The sequence below is a fragment of the Watersipora subatra genome, chromosome 1, assembly GCF_963576615.1.
Source record: "Watersipora subatra chromosome 1, tzWatSuba1.1, whole genome shotgun sequence".
Lineage (NCBI taxonomy): Eukaryota > Metazoa > Bryozoa > Gymnolaemata > Cheilostomatida > Watersiporidae > Watersipora > Watersipora subatra.
This window is the reverse complement of record NC_088708.1, coordinates 28,169,699-28,196,858: the sequence shown is the minus strand read 5'-3', so window position 1 is coordinate 28,196,858 and position 27,160 is coordinate 28,169,699. Positions and strand designations below refer to the sequence as shown.

General features: G+C 34.9%; 1 protein-coding gene across 2 annotated transcripts; it reads right to left on the bottom strand.

The window, feature by feature from the left end:
* Window positions 1-148: 148 nt before the first annotated feature.
* On the bottom strand, window positions 149-22,713 carry LOC137401097 (THO complex subunit 1-like). 2 transcript variants are annotated; one of them, XM_068087458.1, is made up of 19 exons: window positions 22,642-22,713; window positions 20,793-20,872; window positions 20,141-20,201; window positions 19,986-20,052; window positions 16,241-16,359; window positions 12,522-12,570; window positions 12,293-12,388; window positions 11,007-11,086; window positions 10,855-10,916; window positions 9,215-9,323; window positions 8,962-9,102; window positions 8,075-8,175; window positions 7,824-7,938; window positions 7,447-7,547; window positions 6,922-7,137; window positions 6,476-6,623; window positions 4,574-4,736; window positions 1,408-1,607; window positions 149-288 (listed from the first exon to the last, which is right to left on the bottom strand). In XM_068087458.1, exons 1-19 carry the CDS (start codon window positions 22,693-22,695, stop codon window positions 181-183), a joined length of 2,070 nt encoding a protein of 689 aa, XP_067943559.1. In that variant the 5' UTR covers window positions 22,696-22,713; the 3' UTR covers window positions 149-180. The 2 variants fall into 2 exon arrangements, with proteins under 2 accessions (XP_067943559.1, XP_067943568.1); XM_068087467.1 differs by having other exon boundaries at window positions 7,824-7,935.
* Window positions 22,714-27,160: the final 4,447 nt, after the last annotated feature.

The window sequence follows — 27,160 nt, the reverse complement described above, 5'->3', positions numbered from 1 at the left end:
ACATTTACATATACAACTTTGTTAAACTGTATGACTCGCATGTTTATGTGCATTTTTCATATTTTGGTAATCTCTTGGTAGAATTTCTACAAAATATTTTCTAGTCATTTGACTTTTTACAGTTGCCATATAAAATATATACAATAATTCACCATGTCATTGATCTTCATTGTCTAAGCATTAGCTGTACACACTTGCTCCAAACACCTTCACACCAACATGGCTGAAGCCAGCTTCTTTCAGAGCAGTAGCTATCTTCTCCACGGTAGCGTCTTTATTCACCACTTCCTGCAATTAGTCGCATGTTGCCATGACATGACAACAGATATTATACGTGCGGTGAATATGAAAAAAAACATTCTATACAAACTGATGACAAAATGATATCTGAACTAGCATGTGTGTATCTTGGACAAGTGTATCTATTAATAATTCAGCAATCCTCATATTCTAAAAGCCGAAATTTTTCTATGTGTAATCAATGATATACAGCCCCCAAGGATAGCCGACGGCGCTCATATGGGCGGGGTTTAATGATGAAGCTCTGTTGGGATTAACCCGAACACGGCACCCGAACAAACAAATATGCTGAATAAAGCACCTTGTAAATTTACGAATATTATGAACTATAGTGGTTATTTTACTTATCTGTTGAATTCATTTTGTTGTCAAATAAATATAGTATCCCAATATTGTCACTGTTATGATCAGTCAGTTGCCATTCACAAGCATTCGTGATATTAATAGTCACAATCGTAAAATAGCTCAAATTCGGTTTTGCATTTAGATTTTGAGTATGAAAACTACACTGCACAGCTTTGCCTGCTGTCCCATCTTATTGGCAAGGTAAAACAATATGAAACCGATGAAAGACTTTGTCATTTTATATTAGGGTTGGCAAAATATTAATCAAAAACTAGAAAAAAAATGCCGTTGTTCGGGTAATTATATTCAACTTTAGGCATATACTACGACCTTTACTAATTTTAAAATTACTAAAAGTAGGTAATTTGAAATGTTTTATTTTGAATAGATACATTATTTTGGTTAGGTATTACCCCTACATTGCAGAAATTCAATGTTTGCTATTGTGACCCGCGGGGTCTACTGGCTGAATAAACTAATGAAACGATAACAGCGATTCGTGTTTTCTAAAACCTAACAAGGCAACGCGACCGCCCCGCGAGAGTTGTGTTTGCTTTGAAACCCAGGCTAGCACAATCCTAATAGAGCTCCATCATTAAACCCCGCCCATATGATAGCCGTCGGCTATCCTTTTGGGCTGTATATCATTGGTGTAATGCTGAAACTAAACCATTATACAGCACTGGAAACCGTCAATAACATATTTGCTCTGGCCAGCACCCAGCGAGCAGAAAAAGCAGCTCAAATACAGACAAAACTCACCTTCCATACGGTGAGCATATTTGAGGCCTGTTGCAAAGGCGTGTCTTTCTCTTTGAAGTATGACAGATCATCTTCATCTAGTGCGGTAAATTTGCTCGCGAGCTTCTCCCATTGGTTTTGAATTTGATCAGCGATGGCTGCCAACTGATCATTGGATACGAGAGAGCGTGTCAAGAGCGCCTCCGGCAAGTCTTCAATGACTAATAATAGAGATGGTACAATGGTATTACCTACTAAAGTATCACCCTTCAGAGTCAAAATACAGAGACTGCCTTTTCAACTCGAAGCAACTTTTTCAAGGTTAGTTTCAGAATGCGAATATCAACCATAAAGGTCAATCTTGGGTACAGTATGCATTATACCCCCAGGAAGTGTTTAGCTTTTAAAAATTGCAGGCTTTTGGTATAAAATAACACAAAAGACCCTCAAGTCTGTGGAAACGTAAGCTAAAACTGGCCAGCTACATTTCTATTCATAAAATATACACCACTTCCTTTTAGAGATAAAACAGCTTGCTAATTTAATTTTGTATGATTTCAACTACAGAGTACGAAAGAGATCAATGGTAGATGACCTTAATCTCACCGACCCGAAGGTGTTCAACTTGGGCAATGCAGAGCTGAACAACCTCTGGAATCAGCATTCAGAATTAATCAGTGAAGCACTTATATACAGCTATCAGAACACAAATAACATGAAGCTGCATTATCTAAGATTTCTAAAAACAAAATTTGTTTTAAAAACAGGAAATAAAACTTGTTAGCTTGAGCCATGGGATTAAAGTGACTTTGGTTTATGACGTCGAACAGTTACAGCATTATCACGCGTTAGAGTTATAGATACTTTATGCTTTACACTGTTTGTCTTCAGCTATTACCCTTTTTATAATGAATGCTCGCTACTGAGGTACAAACTATAAATCATTCTTGAAATATTATAGCGGGATATAGTTTAGGAATTCTTTGTTAAAATGTTGGCTCTAACCGGCAAATGATTCCATCTAACAGTCATTTCACCATTTGATAATGCAGTATAATAGTAGAATACTAAGCCAAATAAATAGAAACATTTTGATTTGAATAATGTAGGTAGATTGTTTTGAGCAATCACAGATTACTAATTATATGGAACTTAGCATGGAATAGCTTAACGTGACTCGTCAGCAGTAATGTGATTACCTCATAACTTGGAACTAGGTATGGCTAGGTAGGGGTGGGTTTATAGCCACCCCATAGTAAAGGTGTGCGAGTGCAAATGTTTACATAAATGAGTCCTTCCTGAAACAACCTTTACTAATACAATAGTTATTGCTGTCCGGAGGCAGCATCAAAACTATTTTACAAATAATAGACCTTAATCCTTGTCTAACGATTGCTTACAGCTGTTGCAATAGAGCGGTACACTTGGATCAATAAGGAACTATTTCAAGCCGGGATTCAACTCAAAAAATTTTTAATTTCTCAGCCACAAGCAACAAATGAACCGATACTCTCAATGCTGCAGCATCACACAGCACACTACATACTTTAAAGGTTGAATACCCCATTCCCACAGAAATGAACTCGTAAAAATCTGTGAGAACAGATATTTCTATCGCAGTCCAGAAACTCTCATTATATACGAATCAGACCTACAAGCTTTGAAGTGAAATTTAATTTGCTTTTTTAACACTTTTAAGTCTGGGCCCAAGATAATCCGAGGAAATGTTTTTCCACACGATCCTACATCTGAGTAAACTCGGTGGTTTACAACGGAGTATAAAACTCCTTGCGCTTTACACGGTATACATTTTTAGTATAATTCCTAACTTTTAAGTTGATTGGACCACTAGTTCTCGAGATATTGCCAAAATACTGAGGGCACTTTTAGCCAACTGAGAAATGAACAATGGCTGCCATCAGAAGATTAGTTTCTGACACACCGATTGAAATTCTTGTTAATGAATATAAAAATAGACAAAACTAGAAAGATTCTTCTCAGCAACAAGAGCCTTACACTAAAACTAATTGTTATTTTATTCATAACAAATATACACACTCTATCAGACTCGGTGTACACTATATACACACTCTATCAGACTGGGTGTACACTATATACACACTCTATCTGACTGGGTGTACACTATATACACACTCTATCAGACTCGGTGTACACTATATACACACTCTATCAGACTGGGTGTACACTATATACACACTCTAACAGACTGGGTGTACACTATATACACACTCTATCAGACTGGGTGTACACTATATACACACTCTATCAGACTGGGTGTACACTATATACACACTCTAACAGACTGGGTGTACACTATATACACACTCTATCAGACTGGGTGTACAATATATACACACTCTATCTGACTGGGTGTACACTATATACACACTCTATCAGACTGGGTGTACACTATATACACACTCTATCAGACTGGGTGTACACTATATACACACTCTAACAGACTGGGTGTACACTATATACACACTCTATCAGACTGGGTGTACACTATATACACACTCTATCAGACTGGGTGTACACTATATACACACTCTAACAGACTGGGTGTACACTATATACACACTCTATCAGACTGGGTGTACAATATATACACACTCTATCTGACTGGGTGTACACTATATACACACTCTATCAGACTGGGTGTACACTATATACACACTCTATCAGACTGGGTGTACACTATATACACACTCTAACAGACTGGGTGTACACTATATACACACTCTATCAGAATGGGTGTACACTATATACACACTCTATCAGACTCGGCGTACATCAACCACTATGTTTCTTCAGTTACCTTTAAAACATCACTTCTTTGAAAGAGTGAAAAATAACTATTTACTCTATTTGATTTCTGTTTTTTCATTGAGTTCTGCAAGCTTGCATTTTCAAAATGATGTTCAGTTTAAAAGGAATTGTGCTAACCTAACTCTTTCAGAGTCGATTGAAAGTCGTCAATACGGTCTAAGATCAGGAGACTTTCCTGTGTATACAAGGTTCGTGTAAACATCAAAGTGTTAAACATCTCATAATTACAACAGGCATCAAAGTGAAATGTACAGGTCAGTATGTAAAGTATCAGATTAGCACATGTAGACAGGAAGTTGCATAAATTTGTAGAGCTTATAGACGGTCTAATTCGCACCATTGACTGGGGGAGTCGCCCGAGCAGGGCTTGATTTGCGTATATCATTTACAGAAGTTGCTTCCTCCGGTTCTTCTTCAATGTCCTCCTCTTCCTGCATTTGAGCAGTCTCTATGGCAGCTTCCTCTTCACCACCAGGAGGATTACTCTGGTCTGCCGATGGCTAGTAATTAAACTTAGAAATGTTTTTTAGATCTTTACCAAACCATAAACTACATACACAGCTGCATTGAATGGGAAGGTTAAAAATATGAGATTACTATTGAATGCCCAGCATTGTCCGGGCAATACAAAAGTCTTGGGACAGAAAATTTGATTTATTTAACATGTACAACATTTACCATTCTAACTTTTAAACATCTTACCATGAGAAAAGTGTTTTTGTGCAGTTCAAATGAATTAAGATAAAAAATAAAACAACTGTAAAGGTTTTCCAACTTTTTCAAACAACTACAACTTTTAAATTTCATACCATGAAGAAAGTGTTTTCTGGCCTTTTGTGTAATTGATATAAATTAAGAGAAAAATAAAAACATCTGTAGAGGTCTTCAATCAACTGCAACTTTTAATTTCATATCATGAAAGTGTTTTGTAAAAAAAAAAGGAAAAATACTTACTTTAAAGGTGTTTAAATGTGAATGTAAAATCATTAATAAGTAATGGCTAAATATGGTCTGTTTTGCTACGGCTAAAATGAAAAAATATTTGGTATACAATAATATGATTTTAATTCGTTTCAGTGTTGGCATCATAAGGTGAAAATATCGTATAGAGTGATATGGAAACCCATGGTATAGAAACCCAAAGGTATAGAAACCTATGGTAATTATCTAATGCAAACACCTCATGATAAATCATCAAAATCATCATCATTAAAAAGTAGTAACAAGACAAAATGTTAACCTTAGTAACTATAGTTACCTACAAATACTTTAGCGTGAATTAGTGGTTATGATCTGCAAGAAAATGTAACATTACAATGTACTAGTGCAGTACGTACCATGGGAGGTTCTTACCTTCAAGACAGATGTGCAACATAAACGCTGAATCGAACGTATATGAATTTAGCTTACTAAATAGATACTTAAAGCACATCAATTATATCAATTAAATCACATCAATTGTGCTTTAAAGAAAGATTTAGTATGTATTTTACTAAATTTCAACCTTGTAATTAAAATTTTATCACTTATCTGTTTGCAAATTTGTTTTTACTATAACCAATAACGCTGAACTGAAATAGTGAGCAACCTATATCTCTTTCCGGCGTTGTGGGAGGTATTTTGGCAAATAGCATATCAACATTTTTGTTATTTCGTCGTAATCAGTACAACAATCGTCAAATTGTAATTTCGAGAGAAATTTTTGTTGATACCGTATGGGGGAGAACAAATTCATCCTAGTATGACGAGAACGAAAAAGCATCGTGTTTCATAGAGTTAGGCAAAAAATACTTTATAACAGGGGCATCGTTACCTGTGGACGCAATGTATCAATTAATACGTCATTTAGCATGTGCAATGGGAAAGGGTATATATTATATAGTAAGAGCGATGGAATCGTAAGAACTGCTTAGACTGGTGGTTAGATGAGTGGTTTACAAACTTGCAGTTGCAATCTTCGAGAGTTTAAATCCAGCACGAAGCGAGCTTTTCATTCCAAAACGACAACAAACTTTCCGATTTATATACATGTCTATAGATATAGCAGTACTTAACCCCCTTAATGACTGACCAATCAACATTTTATAACTATCTCTTAAGCTGGCATCTCTCACCAGGTGCTCATATTTAATGGTAGAACATGCTAAAGCATAAAATCATTAGCATAGATCTCAATGGTGGATTAGATGGAATATGTCAACAAAATGCTTGGTCTAATGATATGAATGGAGTAACTCACTCTAATTTCTTTGGCAAGCTTCCTCATAATGTCTTCCAGATAATCGGGTATTTTTCTAGCGGGAGTCTGAGTCTGCTCAAACAAGTGACGGCTCTTCTTGGACAGCAAACGAAGAGCTTGCCACTGCCAACCGGGCTTGTGCACATCTCTACATTGACAGCGAACAACTTCCAAAACAACAACAAACATTGCAATTTCAACAGTGATTACACGTAGCCGTGAGGTCACAAGGCCAAACTAACTTATCACTACATCTCATATCTGTTATATCTATCATATCACTTGTAATTTATCATCAGATATTTGAGCTGTCTACGACGTATTAGAATAAGAAGTCTAAGAATTCTTGAGACTATGCCTGAATAAGAACAGGTATAGTCTCAAGCATAAAAAGTCAAAAGACTCCATTTAACAACAAATATGATAATGAAATCCTGTCCGCTTACTTGTAGGAGTCCTCTATTTGGTTCTTCGGGTCAGCCGCCATAATCGCATCCTCGAAGTACTCGTCTAGTGCCGGAACAAACTGCCTGCTCTCAGACCTAATGATGACATCATTGTCTGAATGCTGATTCCAGAGGTTGTTCAGCTCTGCGTTACCCAAATTGAACACCTTCGGGTCGGTGAGATTAAGGTCATCTACCATTGATCTCTTTCGTACTCTGTAGTTGAAATCATCATACGAAATCCTCAAGGTACCAAGCATGCGTTACATCATCACATTTGTTCGATTTTATTTTGCACACCGTGGTGACACCCACTGGCTATGACTCAATAACAACGTCTTAACAAAAAGCATACCACAACAGCGCAGGTGCTTCAAGGTTTAAACAATACAGGTTTATAAGTGTTAAAGGTATATACAATAAATTTCAGAAAGAGATTCCAACGAAATGAAGCAACAATGCAACAGCTGCTACTGAATGTGGTAAATCAGTAACCATAACTTACATCGATTTGTCTTTACTTACATAATACGTGTTCTTGTTTCCTTCGGATTGGCCCGCACTACAAAACTAGGACACTGTTCATTCTTCCAGTTACTCCAGTTAGACTCCATGTTTAAAACTCTCTGCGAAAGCACAAATTGAAAGAAACGGTCATTATAAACAATCTACTCTAACATTAGAACCGCTGGTCTACTTCCCAAATGTATTCAAATTTTATTTAAAAAAAAGAGATTGCAATAGAAGTTAGCAAGCACCCAACACTGAAAATACACCAAAAGAAGTTATACAAACAACATGAAAATATCTGCCAATATAGAACAGGTGCTCGGGAAGTATAAATGCACCATGTGCTCCGAGGGTTTTTGCTTCAAGTGAAATACGGGTGACACTATAAATACCTCAACAGTCAAAGCAAACTGTGTTCCATCAGGAGTTTCCTTAATCAGGTCCATAACTGTCTGTTTCGTCTTGGCCACCCACTTCAGCTGTTCTTCATTCATGACGGCTGTACTGCTAAAATATATTTAAGGAAACATATTATATTCAGATACAATTACCCTTAAGTTTTACTGTTACAGTATCAAAAGTACCAAACAATCATGGCCTGAGATACAGACATCTAGGGAAAGAACTGATCGTGGGGACCAACCTGCGGAATTTGACGTGAGAGGTAAGATACTGGAATAGGATGAGAAACTGTACAAGAACATATCGTCTGAAGTTGCTGTCACTCAGCTGAAGGTTGAATAACTGAAACAGCATGCGAGTAACTACTGAATAAGTGTTTGACCACTAAACAACCAGCTACAAAGCATAGAAATTAAAATATGTTGGGTCAAAAACTATAAGAGCTTGCATAGACACATGATGTGCCGAACAATACATGGCTTAGTATGTAATGTTATGTACTGGCAGCAATAATTGTCTCGAACAAGTTATGATAAGGCTATCACCCATGTAGCATTCTTACCAAGACAGAGATAATTTTAAGATGCAATACTAGAGGCATTCTAATAACACACTAATGCATCTGGTCACACCTGGTCACACTATTTGTTGAAGTAGATATTGTTTTGTGTGTTAAAGTTCACCTTACACAAAATTGTAGTAGATTTTATATCATTTGCGATTGTTTTTGACATTTGATCGCAGTTAAAAGGCTCAGAAAAAAAATGTGTGCAATAATGTGATTAGTGCTATTATTGCTAAGAGTTGATATTGGCCACTGCTTTCAAGTGAAGCACTACTCGCCTCTATTCTGTTAGTCTCCTTGCAACTAAAGATGTCATGATCGCACTTTCGCTTGATCTCAACGTTTAACTGCGATCTTGAAACATTGTGGCAGTCAGATCACCTCAAACATAAAAAATCAATCGCAAATGATTGAAAAATACTAATACTTTTTGATAAAATGTATTAAAATTCTGTGAACTTCATCTTTAAAAAGCATCATCCTAACCAGTCAAGTATGAAATCATATCAATAGCGTGAGAGACGAAAGACAAATAAATCTGCCAATGTACTGATGCCACTCACCTTGTCACTTGTTAAATATTTAGCAAAGAATGTGTGCTGGTCTTTGACTGCCCTCACAGCCTTCAGCTTCTGCTGCTGCCTTTTTGCCCGCGGGTCATCGAGTTTGAGAATTTGGAATCTTGCAAGTACCGTCTCAGCATACTGTAATCGAAGAGCAACCAAGATGATGAGGAGAAATATTATAAATCACGACTGATTGCTGCGACCAGTGTGAAAGCAAACATAGAGAAGCGTAAAGGTAACACACACTAACCGTTGAAAACTTCTTCCATGCTAATTTCGTGTAACACTGCATTGGTTCCCTAAAGAATTCTTGGAGTGACCAAAACTTGGTGTAAAAAGCATAGTCCACAGGCTGATCCCTGCAAATGACTGATAAAATTGAATTCTCCTCGTACAAACAGGTTTTTGAAGAGCCTAGAGTGAAACTGTAAAAATTATCAGTTTGATATATATACGTAGATTAGGAGAAACTAAAGAGCAAACTACCAAAATCTAGTAAAGTAATAACACATGAATACTGTAACTGTGTCAAACCTACATGTATGTTCTTAAACTATAAATACTGTATAAACATGCTCTGCGAGCTATTCTTGTGTAAGTGCCTGCATCAAAATGAAACATTAAGCTCATCATCACTGTAAACAAAAGTTGAAACCTACGAGTGGTAATTTTAAAACAGCGGCCAATTTTTGCTCAAAAATTCTCAGAGCAATTCCTTTTTGTATTGAATAGCGATTGAAAAACCTACTTAAAACCTGCTAATTAGCTAAATGGTTCAAGGTGATCTACTCCAGGCAAGATGACAAGACAGTGGGCACATTTTTCATGGATTAGCGAATACGGAAATAAATTTTTATAACTACAAATATGTGTAGATTTTATATATTCTCATAATTGTTGCTGCAGAGTCAACATAAATGGAGATTGAAACTGCCACTATATTACTATAATTCGGTAAAATTACATATATGTATTTCTGCTATAGCACAGTTGTATATAAATGCTACTATTGCTGTAATATATAGGCATAAGTCTACATAGATAAATGTAGTTTATTTGTTATTTTCCTTTCATCCTTTTATCTTTCTACTGTGTGTGGAAAGAATCTGATGGTAAAACTGATAGTGAAGAAGTCATTTCAATAACAAAACTGCAGGTTTTCGACATAAAAACAGATAGTTTGAAGAACAACACAAATATTCAATCAAACTTTGGCTAATGTTAATAACAGCTGTTTTATGCAAGCGTCATTATTGGTCCATCATTAGGCTCAACATCTATTGATATCATGAAAAAATATTTGATATAAAAATAACATTTCCTAAAATGGATATTCCTTACTGCAAAACAAAAGCATTGGTTCATCTTATGGCAGCTGACTTTACTTTTTGATTCTTGTGGATCGCATGTTCATGAAGGAAGCTTGTCATGATAATGCCCACAAGTAGTGTATTAAGGAAGCTTGTCATGATAATGCCCACAAGTAGTGTAGTAAGGAAGCTTGTCATGATAATGCCCACAAGTAGTGTATTAAGGAAGCTTGTCATGATAATGCCCACAAGTAGTGTATTAAGGAAGCTTGTCATGATAATGCCCACAAGTAGTGTATTAAGGAAGCTTGTCATGATAATGCCCACAAGTAGTGTATTAAGGAAGCTTGTCATGATAATGCCCACAAGTAGTGTATTAAGGAAGCTTGTCATGATAATGCCCACAAGTAGTGTATTAAGGAAGCATGTCATGATAATGCCCACAAGTAGTGTATTAAGGGAGCTTGTCATGATAATGCCCACAAGTAGTGTAGTAAGCGTCATAAGCAAGAAAATAACTCGCAAAAATGCTGCAATGTACGACCTGGCATAAGTTAAAACTCATACAACTAAAACCTACCTTGCCAAAGAGAGCCCCAGACTATCAACTTCCATGCTCTCAGCCTGTTTTTCTGGAGGCAACTGCAACACCATAATACACATACAGCATCAAGATGTAATAATTTTAACTAGATGAATAGCGGGGTCCAACTGCATTAGACTAGATCTTACCTCGACAGTGTCAGCCTGTGGACTAGTGCTACTGAATACTGTGAGATTGTCTAAGTTGAATTCACTCAAAAGATTTAGACCTGTAATAATAAAACACAATAATAAAGACACAACTAAATGATTAATATACAGCTGAAAGACTAATATAAAGTTTAATGACTAACATACCACTGAATGACTAATAAACCACTGAATGACTAATTACCACAGAATGACTAATAAACCACTGAATGACTAATTACCACAGAATAACTGATTACCACAGAATGACTAATAAACCACTGAATGACTAATTACCACTGAATGACTAATTACCACTGAATAACTGATTACCACTGAATGACTAATTACCACTGAATAACTGATTACCACTGAATGACTAATTACCACTGAATGACTAATTACCACAGAATAACTGATTACCACAGAATGACTAGTAAACCACTGAATGACTAATTACCACTGAATGACTAATTACCACTGAATAACTAATTACCACTGAATAACTAATTACCACTGAATAACTGATTACCACTGAATGACTAATTACCACTGAATGACTAATTACCACTGAATAACTAATTACCACTGAATAACTAATTACCACTGAATAACTGATTACCACTGAATGACTAATTACCACTGAATGACTAATTACCACTGAATGACTAATTACCCCTGAATAACTAATTACCACTGAATAACTAATTACCACTGAATAACTAATTACCACTGAATAACTAATTACCACTGAATAACTGATTACCACTGAATGACTAATTACCACTGAATGACTAATTACCACTGAATGACTAATTACCCCTGAATAACTAATTACCACTGAATAACTAATTACCACTGAATAACTAATTACCACTGAATGACTAATTACCCCTGAATAACTGATTACCACTGAATGACTAATTACCACTGAATAACTGATTACCACTGAATGACTAATTACCACTGAATAACTGATTACCACTGAATAACTAATTACCACTGAATGACTAATTACCACTGAATAACTGATTACCACTGAATGACTAATTACCACTGAATGACTAATTACCACTGAATAACTGATTACCACTGAATAACTAATTACTACTGAGTAACTAATATTAATGCGCTAATAAAGCGCGAACAAATTATGCATCAGCAAATATGAAACTACTCCATGTCGACTAACAGAGTAAGACCTAGGTATATAGCTACTACTCCGTACACTATCAATGTACTACCAAATATTAACATAGCGTAAAAAGATAAAACCAATCTTATACCTGATTTTTCAGTCAAAGGAAAGAGACGAGCGAGAAAAAGCTGGATCCTGCCGCAGAAGATTGTGTTTTGTGACTTGGACAGTTTCTTGAGAATATCTACAACCAAGATATCGTCGGTCAACATTTGAATCACACTATCAAAGTTTATCAGCGCAAATGAAACTAGTCAGCAAAAGAGACAGCACAAAGGGATAAACAAGAGTACGAGTAACGACAGATATCAACCCACCATTGCACATTCTAAGCAAGTGATTCTTTCCTTTGCTGAAAAAGGGCTCCTGTAAAAGGAGAGAGAGAGTTGTGTATACAGCACGTCAAGGTGCAGATAACTTGTTGAAATACTAAACTCAATATATTCACTGCTTGATGCATATAAACCTCACTTTCCAATTACCTTAGCATACAAACCTTTGGAGATCGTAGTGTAAAATTACAGCTAATATTTAGCTCAATATATGAAATAATTTCCAACATACATTTTTCATGCGATTCAGTACGTATGTTCACTATTAATTTTCACCCAGCTCTGTTTCATGATGTTTAAATAATACTACATAGCGCTTTATCCCTTCCTGTTATAGTTTTATGATAGATCGCAACAAGACCAGTGCGAGCAGTGGTAGTTATAAAAAAGGCAGTATTTTCCTTAAAGGTTGACTTGCAACAAAATTCACATTACAGATATTTGGTATCAAAAGATTCACCATGTCTTACTCTGTTGTGTTGTAAGTGCCAAATATGTGGAAATGTGATTACAAGCTCTTAAAAGCTCAAAAAGGAAAAGCCGTTGTAGATTGGAATCTCTTTATTTCGATGACGTAGCCACGAAATTTGGTTATCGTCTTGTCACGTATGTTCTCATGTGAATTGAAAGGCCAATACAGAGCTCAATATAAAACTTATCATAATACTAGTTTATGACAAACACTTCGGGTTTTACCGAAGACCCCGTATCAAATAAAGATGCTCGCTACTTTACAGTTTTGTTTTGGCCTGGTCTAATCGGCAAGTCGTAATCTGATCATGTGACCCAATACTTCGCAAATAATTTTTGCAGCACTTTTCGATTATCACAGGTGACCAACAGGCTTGTCATGATTATCAGACAATGATTTGTAGTCCTTCGAGGTAAGGTTAAAAAGTTAAATGAATTTTTACGGTAAGTTATAGAATATCACTGCTAAAAGTGACAGCATTACAATGACGATAAAATAGAAGCGTAAGAACAATAGACATGGTTTTATTGAATGCGTGAAGTATATTTGTGAAAATATTTCGACGAATAAGGTTGCATGAAAGTGTAAACAGAAACCATCTCTCACAAATGCGTCACATTTGAGCCATTTTGGAAAGAGAAGCCAAACTACGGCGGTCTCGCGTGGCTGCGATTAACTGTTCGTTTTTGAGCTTTTAAGAGCTTGTTATCACATTTCCACATATTTTGCACCTACAACACAACAGAGTAAGACATGGTGAATCTTATGATACCAAATAACTGTAATGTGAATTTTGTTGCAAGTCAATCTTTAAAATTAAAGCAATCAATCATACATGTAAATAAGCATCAGCAAACATCTTCAGATCAACTATTTATAAATTATGCATAGTAATTATCCTAGGCAAAAGCGATACAACGAGAAGAAAGCCTGAAACGAGTGAAAGCTGAAAACGTAGTCGTGATAATAAAACGTAAAATGTCAGAAATATCATAGACAAAAACAGAAAGTAAATTAGTTATGTTTATTAAAGTACAGACAGTCTTAGATTAGGTTCCTATCTCTATCATCCACTCTACCTATTCACCATCCAACACCTGTATCACCAAAGTTATACCTCCATTGATCTGTATTAAATGCAAAAGTTAAGTGACAATAAAAACTTAATTTATCAATTACTAGCTAAATGCCCGACATCGCATGCATAATAAAAAAAATTTGGACAGAAAATTTATTTTTAATCAACATATACAACATTTTCCATCCTACCTTTTAAATGAAGATGTTTATTTCTGTGTGCGGTATAAGTTTAATTAAGTTTATGCAATATCTATATATATATAAATATCAAAGTCCATCGTTCAGAAGTCCAGCTATAGCTATTAAAATCTAGGAATGGAAGACCCGCTTCGTGTTAGATTTGATCTCAAACCTCTGTTCACCAGGTGATAATCTAATCAATTAAGCTACGCGAGACGCAATGGATTCATAGGGCAATATGAGTCGTTATGCCGGTCAATATACCATAGGGTAATCAATATGAGTCGTTGTCGGTCAATATACACTAAAGCAATATATACTAAAGCAACATCACTAAAGCTTGCTCTCACGTCTTTTATTAGTAAGTTTAGCAATGCAGATACTAGCTTACTCAAATTAGTCATTAGCAATGTGCCAGGCTAATGGCAAGTGGCAGGCAACTACATTACCTGCCACTGTTTATAAGCATTACCTGCCACTGTTTATAAGCTGTTTTTAATACCCGTGCAATGCCGGAAATTCGGCTAGTATACATATTTATAGCATTTTGAGAGAGCCTGGGTATGTATTTTTCTTCTAGTACACAAGCAATCTTGTGCACAATTAAAGAGGCAAGTGTAATAAGTATGCCCACAATTATTCCATAGTATGGCAAAGTTGCGTAGTGGTTAGCATCTGCAAAACTGGTGTTTCCAGGTTTAATTCTAGAGTGCAGCAGTTTTCTTTCGTTCGCAGTAGTTCAAGCACACGTATGTTAATAGCCAAACAAACACTTAGATCTATATATAATATGTATAGATTATTTTTCCGTTATTGACAAATAATGTAGTTTTTACATTCAGTTTTCATTTCTTATAGGTAATGTATTTGTTTTAATTTTACACAAAGTTACTTGAAGTATTTATCATTAAGCCTTAGAGCTGAAGAACAATTTAAAGGAAATGCAATGAAATCTCATAAAAATATTGCTCCGAGGTACGATGGTTTTGACATTATGAAGAAAATCTTAGAAAACTTCATACGTTGATGTTTATCTCTATAAGATGAGAGTGCTAGCAGTTTTTGTGGTAATTGGAAAATCATTAATAATCATAAGATCTGTCATTATAACAATAAAAACAACGAGTAGAAATGATAAACCAATAGATGGTAAGACAATGAATGAAGAACTGTTGCATGCAACCATATTGGGAGCAAACCTATAATATACATGTACATAATAAGGTATAGATATTTATTATACCCAAATATGTATTGAGATAAGTACTTCTTAACTCAAAATTTTAAAAACAACCCATAAACAGCCCTACAGTTGTTCCTAGTGTAGGCCTAGTAATTAGAATCTGCTATTTTTAATCAAAACAGAATTTCACCCACAAAATATTTCTTGTGCATTTTGCGAAATCGATTCCAATCAGAGAATTTTAATGAGGAGTAATTTTCTCATGGAGCAACTTTTAATCGTGTGATGCACTTAAGCACAAGCAGTAGCCAATGACATTGAGAAACAAACTATTATTCTTATAGTCATGCAGCCAACTATCTGTACAGTTAACTATACGGTGATGAGCAAGTATAAATATTTCCTCAACTAATATAATGTTCTCATCAAACACAACATAGCTAGTAAGTATAGCAGAAACAGCAATAACACAAACTCTCAGCTTTAACTGTATAAAAATATAAAATGAAAATTTTCTCAATTTTTTACTATATAAAATGATATTAAGTACTACGTAGACAACAGTAAAAATGCGTAGCTAGCAGCATTTGAACATACCATCAAATAAAGGGCAGACAGACAATGCCCGATTTAAATTTCCTTTATTTGGTTAAATGTGGTTTGCATTAAGTTAGTAAAATTTTCATATAACATCTCCTTCAACTCCTATAATGATGGATGATTATCACAGCCTATATAACCAGCAAACGAGAATTGCACGTATAAATAAGCGATATGTAGGCTTCTTACTGACTTCCACTTGGCCATCTTGTTTTCAACAAAAGTGAATAGTTGTTCACACTGGTCAATAGTTGAACAGTCAGCAAGGTCCATGAGCATGCTGAATATTGTACCAAGGGGACACGACTCTGCAATCCAAGCACACTACTGATAAAACCCATAGGATGCACTTTGAATGAATACTTATCTAAATTGTTTAGCTAGGAAATTCCATAACAAGCAAAAGGTACATGATTTTTATTAACTTCTGAATTTCTATTTAACTTACACATTTATCCTGTGATAGCCTGTGATATGTGCTTATGGCAAATACAACTGAACCAACAGTTGACAAGCCAGCAGAGACGCTGTGTAGCCTGTGATATGTGCTTATGGCAAATACAACTGAACCAACAGTTGACAAGCCAGCAGAGACGCTGTGTAGCCTGTGATATGTGCTTATGGCAAATACAACTGAACCAACAGTTGACAAGCCAGCAGAGACGCTGTGTAGCCTGTGATATGTGCTTATGGCAAATACAACTGAACCAACAGTTGACAAGCCAGCAGAGACGCTGTGTAGCCTGTGATATGTGCTTATGGCAAATACAACTGAACCAACAGTTGACAAGCCAGCAGAGACGCTGTGTAGCCTGTGATATGTGCTTATGGCAAATACAACTGAACCAACAGTTGACAAGCCAGCAGAGACGCTGTGTAGCCTGTGATATGTGCTTATGGCAAATACAACTGAACCAACAGTTGACAAGCCAGCAGAGACGCTGTGTAGCCTGTGATATGTGCTTATGGCAAATACAACTGAACCAACAGTTGACAAGCCAGCAGAGACGCTGTGTAGCCTGTGATATGTGCTTATGGCAAATACAACTGAACCAACAGTTGACAAGCCAGCAGAGACGCTGTGTAGCCTGCGATATGTGCTTATGGCAAATACAACTGAACCAACAGTTGACAAGCCAGCAGAGACGCTGTGTAGCCTGCGATATGTGCTTATGGCAAATACAACTGAACCAACAGTTGACAAGCCAGCAGAGACGCTGTGTAGCCTGTGATATGTGCTTATGGCAAATACAACTGAACCAACAGTTGACAAGCCAGCAGAGACGCTGTGTAGCCTGCACGGTCATTAATTGATTCGAAGATTAACACACAAGAAAAATAATCTGACAAGCACCATTTACAATAAAAACGTTTAGACACTCAAAATACTAAAGTGTATTATATCACAGCCTAACCATAAAAGCTAGTTAGTATAACACATGAGCTCTGTTCTGAATAACAATGTTTATCATTAATTTCATCCTCAACTTTTCATCTGAACACCATAATATAAGAATATTTCTTAACGCGGTGGATGTAAGAGAAAGACAAGCCTGATCAAGCTAAACATTGATATCAACGAGGCAGTAGATTCATACAGTGAAACCTCAACTTACAAAAGACTCGGCATTCAAACTTTTCATGTTACGAAACGTCCCTTGATAGAAATTCTGCTTCGACTTACAAAAGGTGTTTCTAGATATGAAAGGTCTTACGTATTTTGGCCTATTAATTTGTTTCGTATTTTGCCTATTTGTTTGTTGCATTTTTGTTGTTTGTTGCATGTGTGGCCCGCTTGATTCCTGTGGGTATGACGTATACTGCGCCTCACTCAGTTTCATTTGCTAACAAAAGTCGGTAAACGACAAGTGTTTTGCTTTACATTTGTTGTATTATTTGGATTTATCCTATCTCACATAATTTCTAGCAACTCAAGTTTTGTATTGTCTGTATAATGACACAGTTTTTCGGTCAGATCTAAAAAAGATAACGATTTGTGAGTTTCTAGCCCGCAGTTCCTAACTCGGTTTGAAAACTGTGTAACTGTGTTGGCGATTATATGTAATCAGTAGTACCATGGACGTAATGGATTTATTTAATAGAAATATAACTGTTTTGTAGCTAGACTAATATTTGCTGAAAAGACAGGTTCCAATATGTATCTAATAGAAATATAACTGTTTTGTAGCTAGGCTAATAATTGCTAAAAAGTCAGGTTCAAATTTGTATTGTAATTAGAAGAAAAAGTAAAACGGTTTTGTGGGCAAGCCAAAACCTGCTGTAGTCATACAAAATAACCATTTTGCAATGTAGTACATACGTAATAGTTCGTAATAATATTATCAATGTACAAGCTCTATTCAAAAGTATACTAAAAACCATTTACAACAACAGCCTACTACAACTACTCAGTGCAACTAGCATTAGCAGTTTTGTAGTTGCATAGAAACGACCTTATTAACGCGCAGTTATATTGTAGGCGCCGAAATTAATTTACGTGTACATTCCGCAACCGATTTAGGAATTGCGGCTAGAAACTCACAAATCGTTATCTTTTTTAGATCTGACCCAGTTTTTCAGTCTATGCCAATGTAAATAAATCTTTCGACATGTTCTCACATTTATTTTCAGTAAAACAAAACCAAAACAACAACACAACACCATCTCCTCTGACCGTTGTCCTCCCCAGTCTTCGCTTAGTTTATTTGTTATTTCTCTGGTCTTTCTTCTTTCCTTGTGTATTTTTTCTATTTTTTATGTAGTAATATAATTCTAACATAAATATGTTACAGATTTTAACTCTTACTTGTATTTATAATTTATACAAATATGTCAATATGAATAATACAAAAGTTTTGTGAGAGGCTTAAAAAGGAATAGGATATTTATCATAAAACCAATGGCTATTTGAACGCCAAGGCCCTCTATTTTTTAACCTTTCCTTTATGATGGCATTTCATTAAAGGTGAAGGTAAAATAGAGAGTAGCACTGTATTTTTCAACTAGTTCGTCAAAATTTTGGAAAAATAAATTTAACCTTTTTACGGGCGAATCAATGTTAATATTGCGTATATTTTCTCTCATATATATAATCTCCCAGGCGTGGAGCAATATTAATGCCACCAGCCTCAGTATCTTTGTTAAACCTGTTTTCATTTACATTGAAGTATCAGACCGAATTAAACAAGGAACTACTATTAGCCGAATACAGTCATTAATTATTTCAATGGTGTTGCTTTTAAAAGTTTTTAAAAAAAATCGTAAACTTTTAGGATTTCGAAAACAGACTTCGAAACGTCAAAACAATGGCTGCTATTACGTCGTACGATGTTTCTCAAGATTATTTTCATCGTTCATCAAAACGCTTTAAAGTTTTCATGACAGATTATAAACCACATTATGGATGAATCTTAAAGCAATGGATCGGATTTAGACCTTAGTGACTTTGAATCAGAGGGTAGTTCTGATGATTGTGGTGATCGATCTTTTCAGGTACACTGTCACTAAAACCATGGCAACCACTACAGCAACAACGAAAGAATCAATTGTTATTGATCTTTCAGTATTTTGATAATTATTGTAAGTATTGATATAATTATTATAACATTATTAGTAATTACATGTACCAATTTGTGAACACTATTCTACTGATCAATCAATATTATGGGTTTGTGAAGATCAAAGAATGTCAAAATGGCAGTCAAATAGAGGTGGTATTCAATTAAAAAGTGGCGCTGTACTTTTCAACCCTTCTCTTATAATAGCGTTCTATTAGAGGTGCCGTTCAAATAAAGGTGGTGTCCAAATATAGGTTTTTCGGTATGTAGTAAAATTTATTTCTACTTGCAAAATTTTCTATTTACGAAACCGCTTTAGGAACGGATTAATTTTGTCAGGAGAAGTTTCACTGTAGTACATAGTAATGTAAGATTACCTTTAGCTATGGCCAGGAGAGTGAATTCTAACAATGGAACTACTTCTGATATCGCACATTGCCTCATCTAAAGAAGAAACATGCAAGCAGTTGGAGAGGAAAGAGTCAAACTTGTAGAAAACTATGCAGAATAAGTGTATCATAACCTATCTCACCATCAATTCCTTTAGACGGTCTCGAAAGGCTAGATCAACACATGGCATCTTCTCACCATCACTGTGCAAGTAAAGTATAACATTTATTAAAGACATGACAAACTACAAGAGATGAAAAAAATTGAATTCTCTTCAAAAATCTACTATTACAATAGTAGATGTTATCTGAAAATATTGGTTCTATTATTGGCGATTGTTTTTATTTATGTTAGAGGTGATCTGACTACCAGGATGTTTTAAGATTACATGTAAAATCGACAAAACTTGATCGCGGTTGAAACGCTCAGATCAAGCAAAAGTGCGACTATGACGTCAATAGTTGCAAAGAGACCAACAAAATAGAAACACGTAACGCTACAACTTGGACGCAATAGCTGATATCAACTATAGCAACGATATCAACTAGTGAAGTCATTTCGCACATTTGTTTTCTATTTTTAACCGCAATCAAGTGTTGTCAATTTTAATCTTGAAACAACCTGTCAGTCAGACCACCTCAAGCATAAAAAATAATCACAAATGATAGAAAAATACTGATAGTTTTTGGTAAAACCTACTAAAATCTTGTGCAAGTTCATCTTTAGGAACAAACAGGATGTAAAATATAAGCACAGTTGCCATGACACAGTAATTGATTGAAAGAAATGCCCACCTGCCAGGTGTAGACGACAGCAATGTCACAAATTTAGTAATGCTAATGCCATCAGACGGCTGGGTTGATTCCATAAAACTCTGTAATGTAACAAAAGTTTATAAAGTAAGCAAATTGATACTGAACAACCTTCAGAGTAAATCTTTAAAAAAATTCTTATTTACTCATGGATTTCCTAGAAAGATGTGGCGAAGTGAAGATGAAGTTGAGGAAATTAGACAAACAGATGGTAAGAGAATGCAGAAACTAGAGGTCCGTGGAAGTCACAAATGAAGCCAAAACCATAGGACAGTCATTGTTGAAACGACAGGAAAAAGAGATTTCTTAATAGCTTCATATCAGCTCAAAAAATATTGCATTCTTATAGTGAAAGGCAAATCAGGAAACAAACTATATGACTTGTAGTTGTATTAGTAGCTCTAAACTAAGCATTCTTCAAGAAAACTACTAAAATATGCAAAATTGAGATACCCAATCGACTTCCAAATTCCTGAATGTAGGCTACCGTATCAAAATCAGATTCCACTAGCAAACAAAATGCATGAAAAATAGCTTGGTAGAATTTTAAGCCGACTCGCATGTTTGCCACTTGAGACTTTAAAGGCAGTTGCATATTCTAACTAAATGCTATCTGTTGCGATTACATAATAAAGCTATTAAAAACTACTAAGTTTCAGTTTTCAATAGATTTACAGTAATTAGTTAGAATTATCCTAAAAAATTTTGTTGGCCCCTGTTAAATGAGTTACCGTAGTTTATTTTTATACAACATCCATGTATATGCTGCAAGATGCACACTTTTTTAAGACGCATATTAGTAGACAATACAATTGCAAGTAGATGTGATGCACTTCAAAAAGCAATTTTCAAATTAACAAATTAATAAACAAAAAGGTTTATTTTAAGACTAGATGTTCTTGCTGCCTTGCCAAACCAAAACCAGTTGTTTGCAGATGAGACACTTTAGAACAGTAGGTCACGACAGTTCCCAAAAAAATTAGTGTTTCTACTGCGCTTAGATCGATAGCAACCCTTTTTGGAATCACTGTGAAAATGAAGTAAATAGATGTTCACCGTAATTTTGCTAATATTCATTCTTGAAATCGTTGATATTTATTCAGGCAGCGTTTGTTTTTGTTCATGTTCATTCCTGCTAACATTCATTCCAATAATTCAAAAACATTATTGCAGTTTAAGCCATCTTCCATCTATATGCACCCTGACTTTAAACGTCACATGTATCCGTTATAGTAAATGTTTATACAATATTCATAATTGATTATATTAAGTTGTGTGCTTATTTTACAGTACAATGTATTTTGAACATAAGCGGAAAGTTGACATTTATGTAGATTGAAAACAAACTGTCAACTCTGTGTACTCTGTCAACTTGACAGAGTACACAGAGTTGACAGGTGATTTTTCAATATAACTAAATTTGAACACAATTAAGTTAAAACAAATACAAAACAATAAATAGAAAGTATTTCCTACGATGTCTACAGTTAATCCAGAATCTGGCAACGTTAGTTTAACAAGGTGTTGACACTAGTGCCAAACCTAATTTCAGATTATTTATTCCAATGTCCTGCTTTTTACATGTGTAACAGCAATGAGTTTCCTTTTAAAAAGTTGTATCGCCAGCAGCTGGCCAGAAAAATGGTGGTTTACATTTGCTAATTACACCATTTTAGCGTAGTGCATCTGCAACGGAGCTCAAAAGTTACTACAAATGGGTGTCATTTGAGCTTGTTTTGTCAGTTAGTAGTTGAACTAGTTGCAATGCATTGTCAATCAATATTTTCAAAACGCAGTTGTAAAATAGATGCGTCAGATGAACAATACCTACCTGAATGCTATTTCTTAAAGAAAGAAACTCAAAACGTCGCCTAGGGGCTGCCATTTTTCTACTTCAAAGCTGTCCTTGTTTCACCCAAGCCGTTTGTGTAGAGCAGTGTGCTTTATTGCAATTTTATTGTATACAAAATCTGTATTTCTTTCTATGACGAATTATATCTGTAAGATATTGGGTTATGGCAATGACCTCCGGAGATGTATAGAACCTCTGCTAAGAAAATTCATCCATCCGTCCATGTAATCGCTTGAGGTTCTATGGCCGCGCTATTCTCGCTAAACCATGACGGCAAGGGTAGATAACTACATAACCAAATAGCTTGCTTTTTTTTACAGTTGATCTTGTGATATAGACTAGTGAGTAGTGAGTAGTATATTGTCACTGTACGTTGTACCACAAAATCACTAAAACCGTAAAATATTTTTTAAGGTAATAAATAGCAAGTGGATAAGCTAAATGCAAGAAGTTCTGAACAAGATGGCATCATACACTTTTACAGAGTTGAGTGTCAAAACACATTTTAGTAAGACAACAAAATAATTTGCAGAAAAATACACAAGTAGATTTGAGATTTAAAATTCGTACCATTCTATGCAAAAAGAATTGCTAGAAGACTTCAAAAAGTTCCATTAGGCTGAGAAAAAAGGCGTACAGCATTACATTACAGCAGAGAGTTATATTAATTTTTAGTCATTAGTTAAACTTTTAAGTTATTTTATGAGCCTAGTATTATTTTTAAAACTCCGCATTTAAATAGTAGTTTTTATTTAAAAGGAAGCTTTTATAAAATTGACTTTTTATAGTTTTAAACAAAAACTGGAAAGTAAAAGGTATTTAATTGAGCGGGAAAATCATGAAAAAAACAGAGGTCCATTATCAATGTTGTAAATTACTACAAAAAAAAAGCTCTCACAAATTGATTCTGTTAAAACTATGCATGCACTTCTACAATTAGGGGAACATATATGGGGAAATTGGAATGTGGTTATAGAGAAACCATGTTTTTGTATAGACTTATATCATGATTTGGTCTATACCTATAGAGCAGAACTTTAATTTATGGCGCATAGCATATTCCCCTTATCTTTAGTTACAATTCAAATTAAACTAATAGATTGGAATAACAATGAACCATATATTATATTAAGTGTTATATTATATTATTATATTATTATAATAATAGTATATTGAGTGCAATGGCATAAACTACTGCAGAAACTAAATAGTTCAACACAGAAAAAAAGCCAAAATTGCAAAACAGTGTATCATTTTGCAAGGTTCACTTATTTATTTCTATGTAATTCAAACAAGATACAATTTATACTAATATAACTTATAGAAGTGAAAAGCGCATTGCTTGTATCAAAAGCTATTTTTTCGGTGCATGGTTTTGCTAACGGAGCTAATCTTCAAATTTCATTTAACATATTCATATGTATAAAATTATATGTTTTAAGTTTTATGTCAAAGTGTGTAGGTATATTTGTTTGCACTGTTGTTTTACTTTTAATTTATATATTGCCATCTTATCAATGGCGTTGATATATATTTCCCCGTCTCACCATACTGACAGCAGAAAATGATCTTTCTCTAATATGAATTTATACTAAAACTTGTGTACTAATGGCCACATATTTTAGCTTATCACCTACACCAATCACATCACAAAGTCTTTGAACGTATTGTCTTATCCTAAACTTGCTTGTTTCTTTATTTGTGTTACAGGTTTCAAAATCCTGCGTAAACTATGTCCAGAATATTTGTACATGAATTTATCTTTCCAAACATTTGACAAACATTGTTTTTTAATCCATGACACCAACATACTAGATCCACTATTGTATGTTTAAGTTTATGACCTTTCTGATACTACAACCTACAATTCACTATCCCGACTCCCCAATACTATTAGATTACCAACTATTAAAACACTTTTGCTCAACTCCCTCAATAATTCCTGGTTTCTGTCTTTTCATTTTTTTTGGCGTCTAACAAAAAACATCATTTTGTTGATGATTACTAAGGCGAATTAAAAGTTATACATGCATACATATATAATATATACATGTACATGCATACATACCTACGTACATACATGCATGTATACATACATACGTACATACGTACATATGTTGATACATACATATGTTGATATGTACATACATACGTACAATGAATACATAAATTGTCCATACATAAAATGTATATCGTATAGCAGATTGCACGACAACAATCCTTAAACGTGTTCCTTGATTGCAAAACTCTCCTCAACGCATGCGAATGTCCAGTCTTGAGTTTCTAATCAGGTGGGTGTTTAGGAGACTGATTCACGGAGCGATTGCGCCAAGTTTGGACATAACTGGCCAAAAAGTATAAAAAAGGCGTAGCATTTACACAGACTAACATACAGACACAATGACAAACTGTAATTTATTAATAGAGATTAGTTGATTGTCCTTTTATTCTTTTCCCGTATTTTTGTGTCCGGACTGTATAGGCCAAGCCTTCATTTAGTTTAGCAGCTTTATAATAAGTTATCATTGCCAAGTATCAGGCTCTGTGTCAGACAGGGAAACTGAGGTAAGAGCTGTAAAACTATTGATTGGGTCAAAAAGCTATCCTAATAATAAACCACAGCATCTGATAAGACCAGTTAGCAAAATTGTTGTATTAGTCAAAGCTACCAATAAAATTTCATCCTAAAATTTTAGGTGGGAGTGTTAGATTCAGCAACTTATTTACTATACACGTAGTAATGTGTACATCTTTACTCACTGGCCAAGTCTATCAGCTGTCCTCAAGAGACAGCAAACAAGGCAATTTTAACCACAGAGTTGTGATTTCACCAAGCCTTGTCCTCATTTTATGTGTTTTTCAATACTATTTCAATATTTGTGTATTTGGTTTATAATCGGAAGTATGATTCATTAGCAATTGGCAGCAACACTTTTCTATTTTTTGGACCACCTGAAGCATTTATCTTGTGCACCTCAAGCTGGTAACTTGTGTTTTACACTTATCATATTCGTCAATATTCCTGAAGTAAACTAAAGTCATCAGAAAGCACGATCAAGAATATTTATCACGTTATATCGTAATCAGGACAATTCTTATTGCATTTCCTGAGAGGATGTAACAAGGTAATACTTTTACTTTAATATCATTATTATACAGAGTGCCTTTTTTATTTGTTATTATTCATATAGTTAATGCTTTGTTTTCAGCTGCCTTTTTCAAGTATATGCGCATTTCTGCTTTATATCTGTTACATACTCATTCATATCAAATCATAATTTGTTAGTAATGTTTTATCTGCTACATATTATTGTGAGTTTTTTATACATCTTCTATGCTACTTTCACTTGCTATCAAATTTCTATCGCCTCTTTTATTATTATTTACTCTTCATTTAATTTCGTTTTAAATTCACGATATATCGGTATATGCATATATATCAAATAAACATACTATTCACATACAACTAACAACCGATAATCCGTTGGAGCTCAGATCTATTGGGAAGTGCAATACACCAAGACCATAAATAAAACAACAATATATTGTTCATCGCAAGTTACTGTTGCAGATAAGTCAATTGCATACAAGTTTGCTTAACTACTTTTCCAAGAGAAGTAAACAAGCCTTAAAGCTGTTACTATACTCCTATTATTATTATTATTATTATTATTATCATTGTTACTATTACTGTGTGTGATTTAGCTCATCATGGCCTTGTTTTTTTTTGTGCCACAAAAAATGGCTAGCATCTTCACATTCCCTTAGTGTGCTGTGATGATGTTTGACAACACCTTCCTCACTATCACTTGCTCTCTGCTAATATCGTTTTCAGCATTTTTCTCTATCTTTCTCCATTTCCCCATTTTTTATCAGCACTCTGTATTCTCTTTATGTGTTCCTTCAGCTTCAATGTTCTTCCGCCCATGCATCTTACTACCATTGGAATGATTTCCACCTTGTAGCCTGGCGTTCGCTCACAGATTACGGATTAAGTCAGTTGAAGGTATTTCTGCTGTTTCTCCTTGATATTCTCATCTATGTTTTCATCATTATGGCACACCATGTCTATTATCTGCATCAGCTTCTGGTTTTTGTACTTTACTAGCGGAATTTCCGGCGTTGCACAGGTATTAAAAACAGCTTATAAAACAGTAGCAGGTAATGTAGTGGCCTGCCACTTGCCATTAGCCTGGCACATTTTCAATGGCTAATTTGAGCAAACTAGTAAACTTACTAATTAAAGCCGTGGGAGCGAGCATAAAATGATGTTGCACCATAACGGAGAGCTGTATGCATATTTTCACCCACATAGCAACATATATAGCCCGATGTATCCATCAATCTCGCATAGTTCAATTGGTAAGATATTTGCATGGTGAGTGGGAGGTTCTGAGATCAAATCCTCTGCAATATGGATTCTTTATTCCATTCCTTTATATTTAATATATTCTCCATTCATTTAATAGGTATAGCTGGACAAACCAAAGGACACACA

Coding starts and splice junctions, on each gene's coding strand:
- LOC137401097 (XM_068087458.1), bottom strand. CDS start 22,695: ATGGCAGCCCCTAGGCGACGTTTTGAGTTTCTTTCTTTAAGAAATAGC. Junction 12,571..16,240: donor AGATGGCCAAGTGGAAGTCA/GTAAGAAGCCTA, acceptor CTCCTTTTACAG/GAGCCCTTTTTCAGCAAAGG. Junction 9,103..9,214: donor CATGGAAGAAGTTTTCAACG/GTTAGTGTGTGT, acceptor CTTCGATTACAG/TATGCTGAGACGGTACTTGC.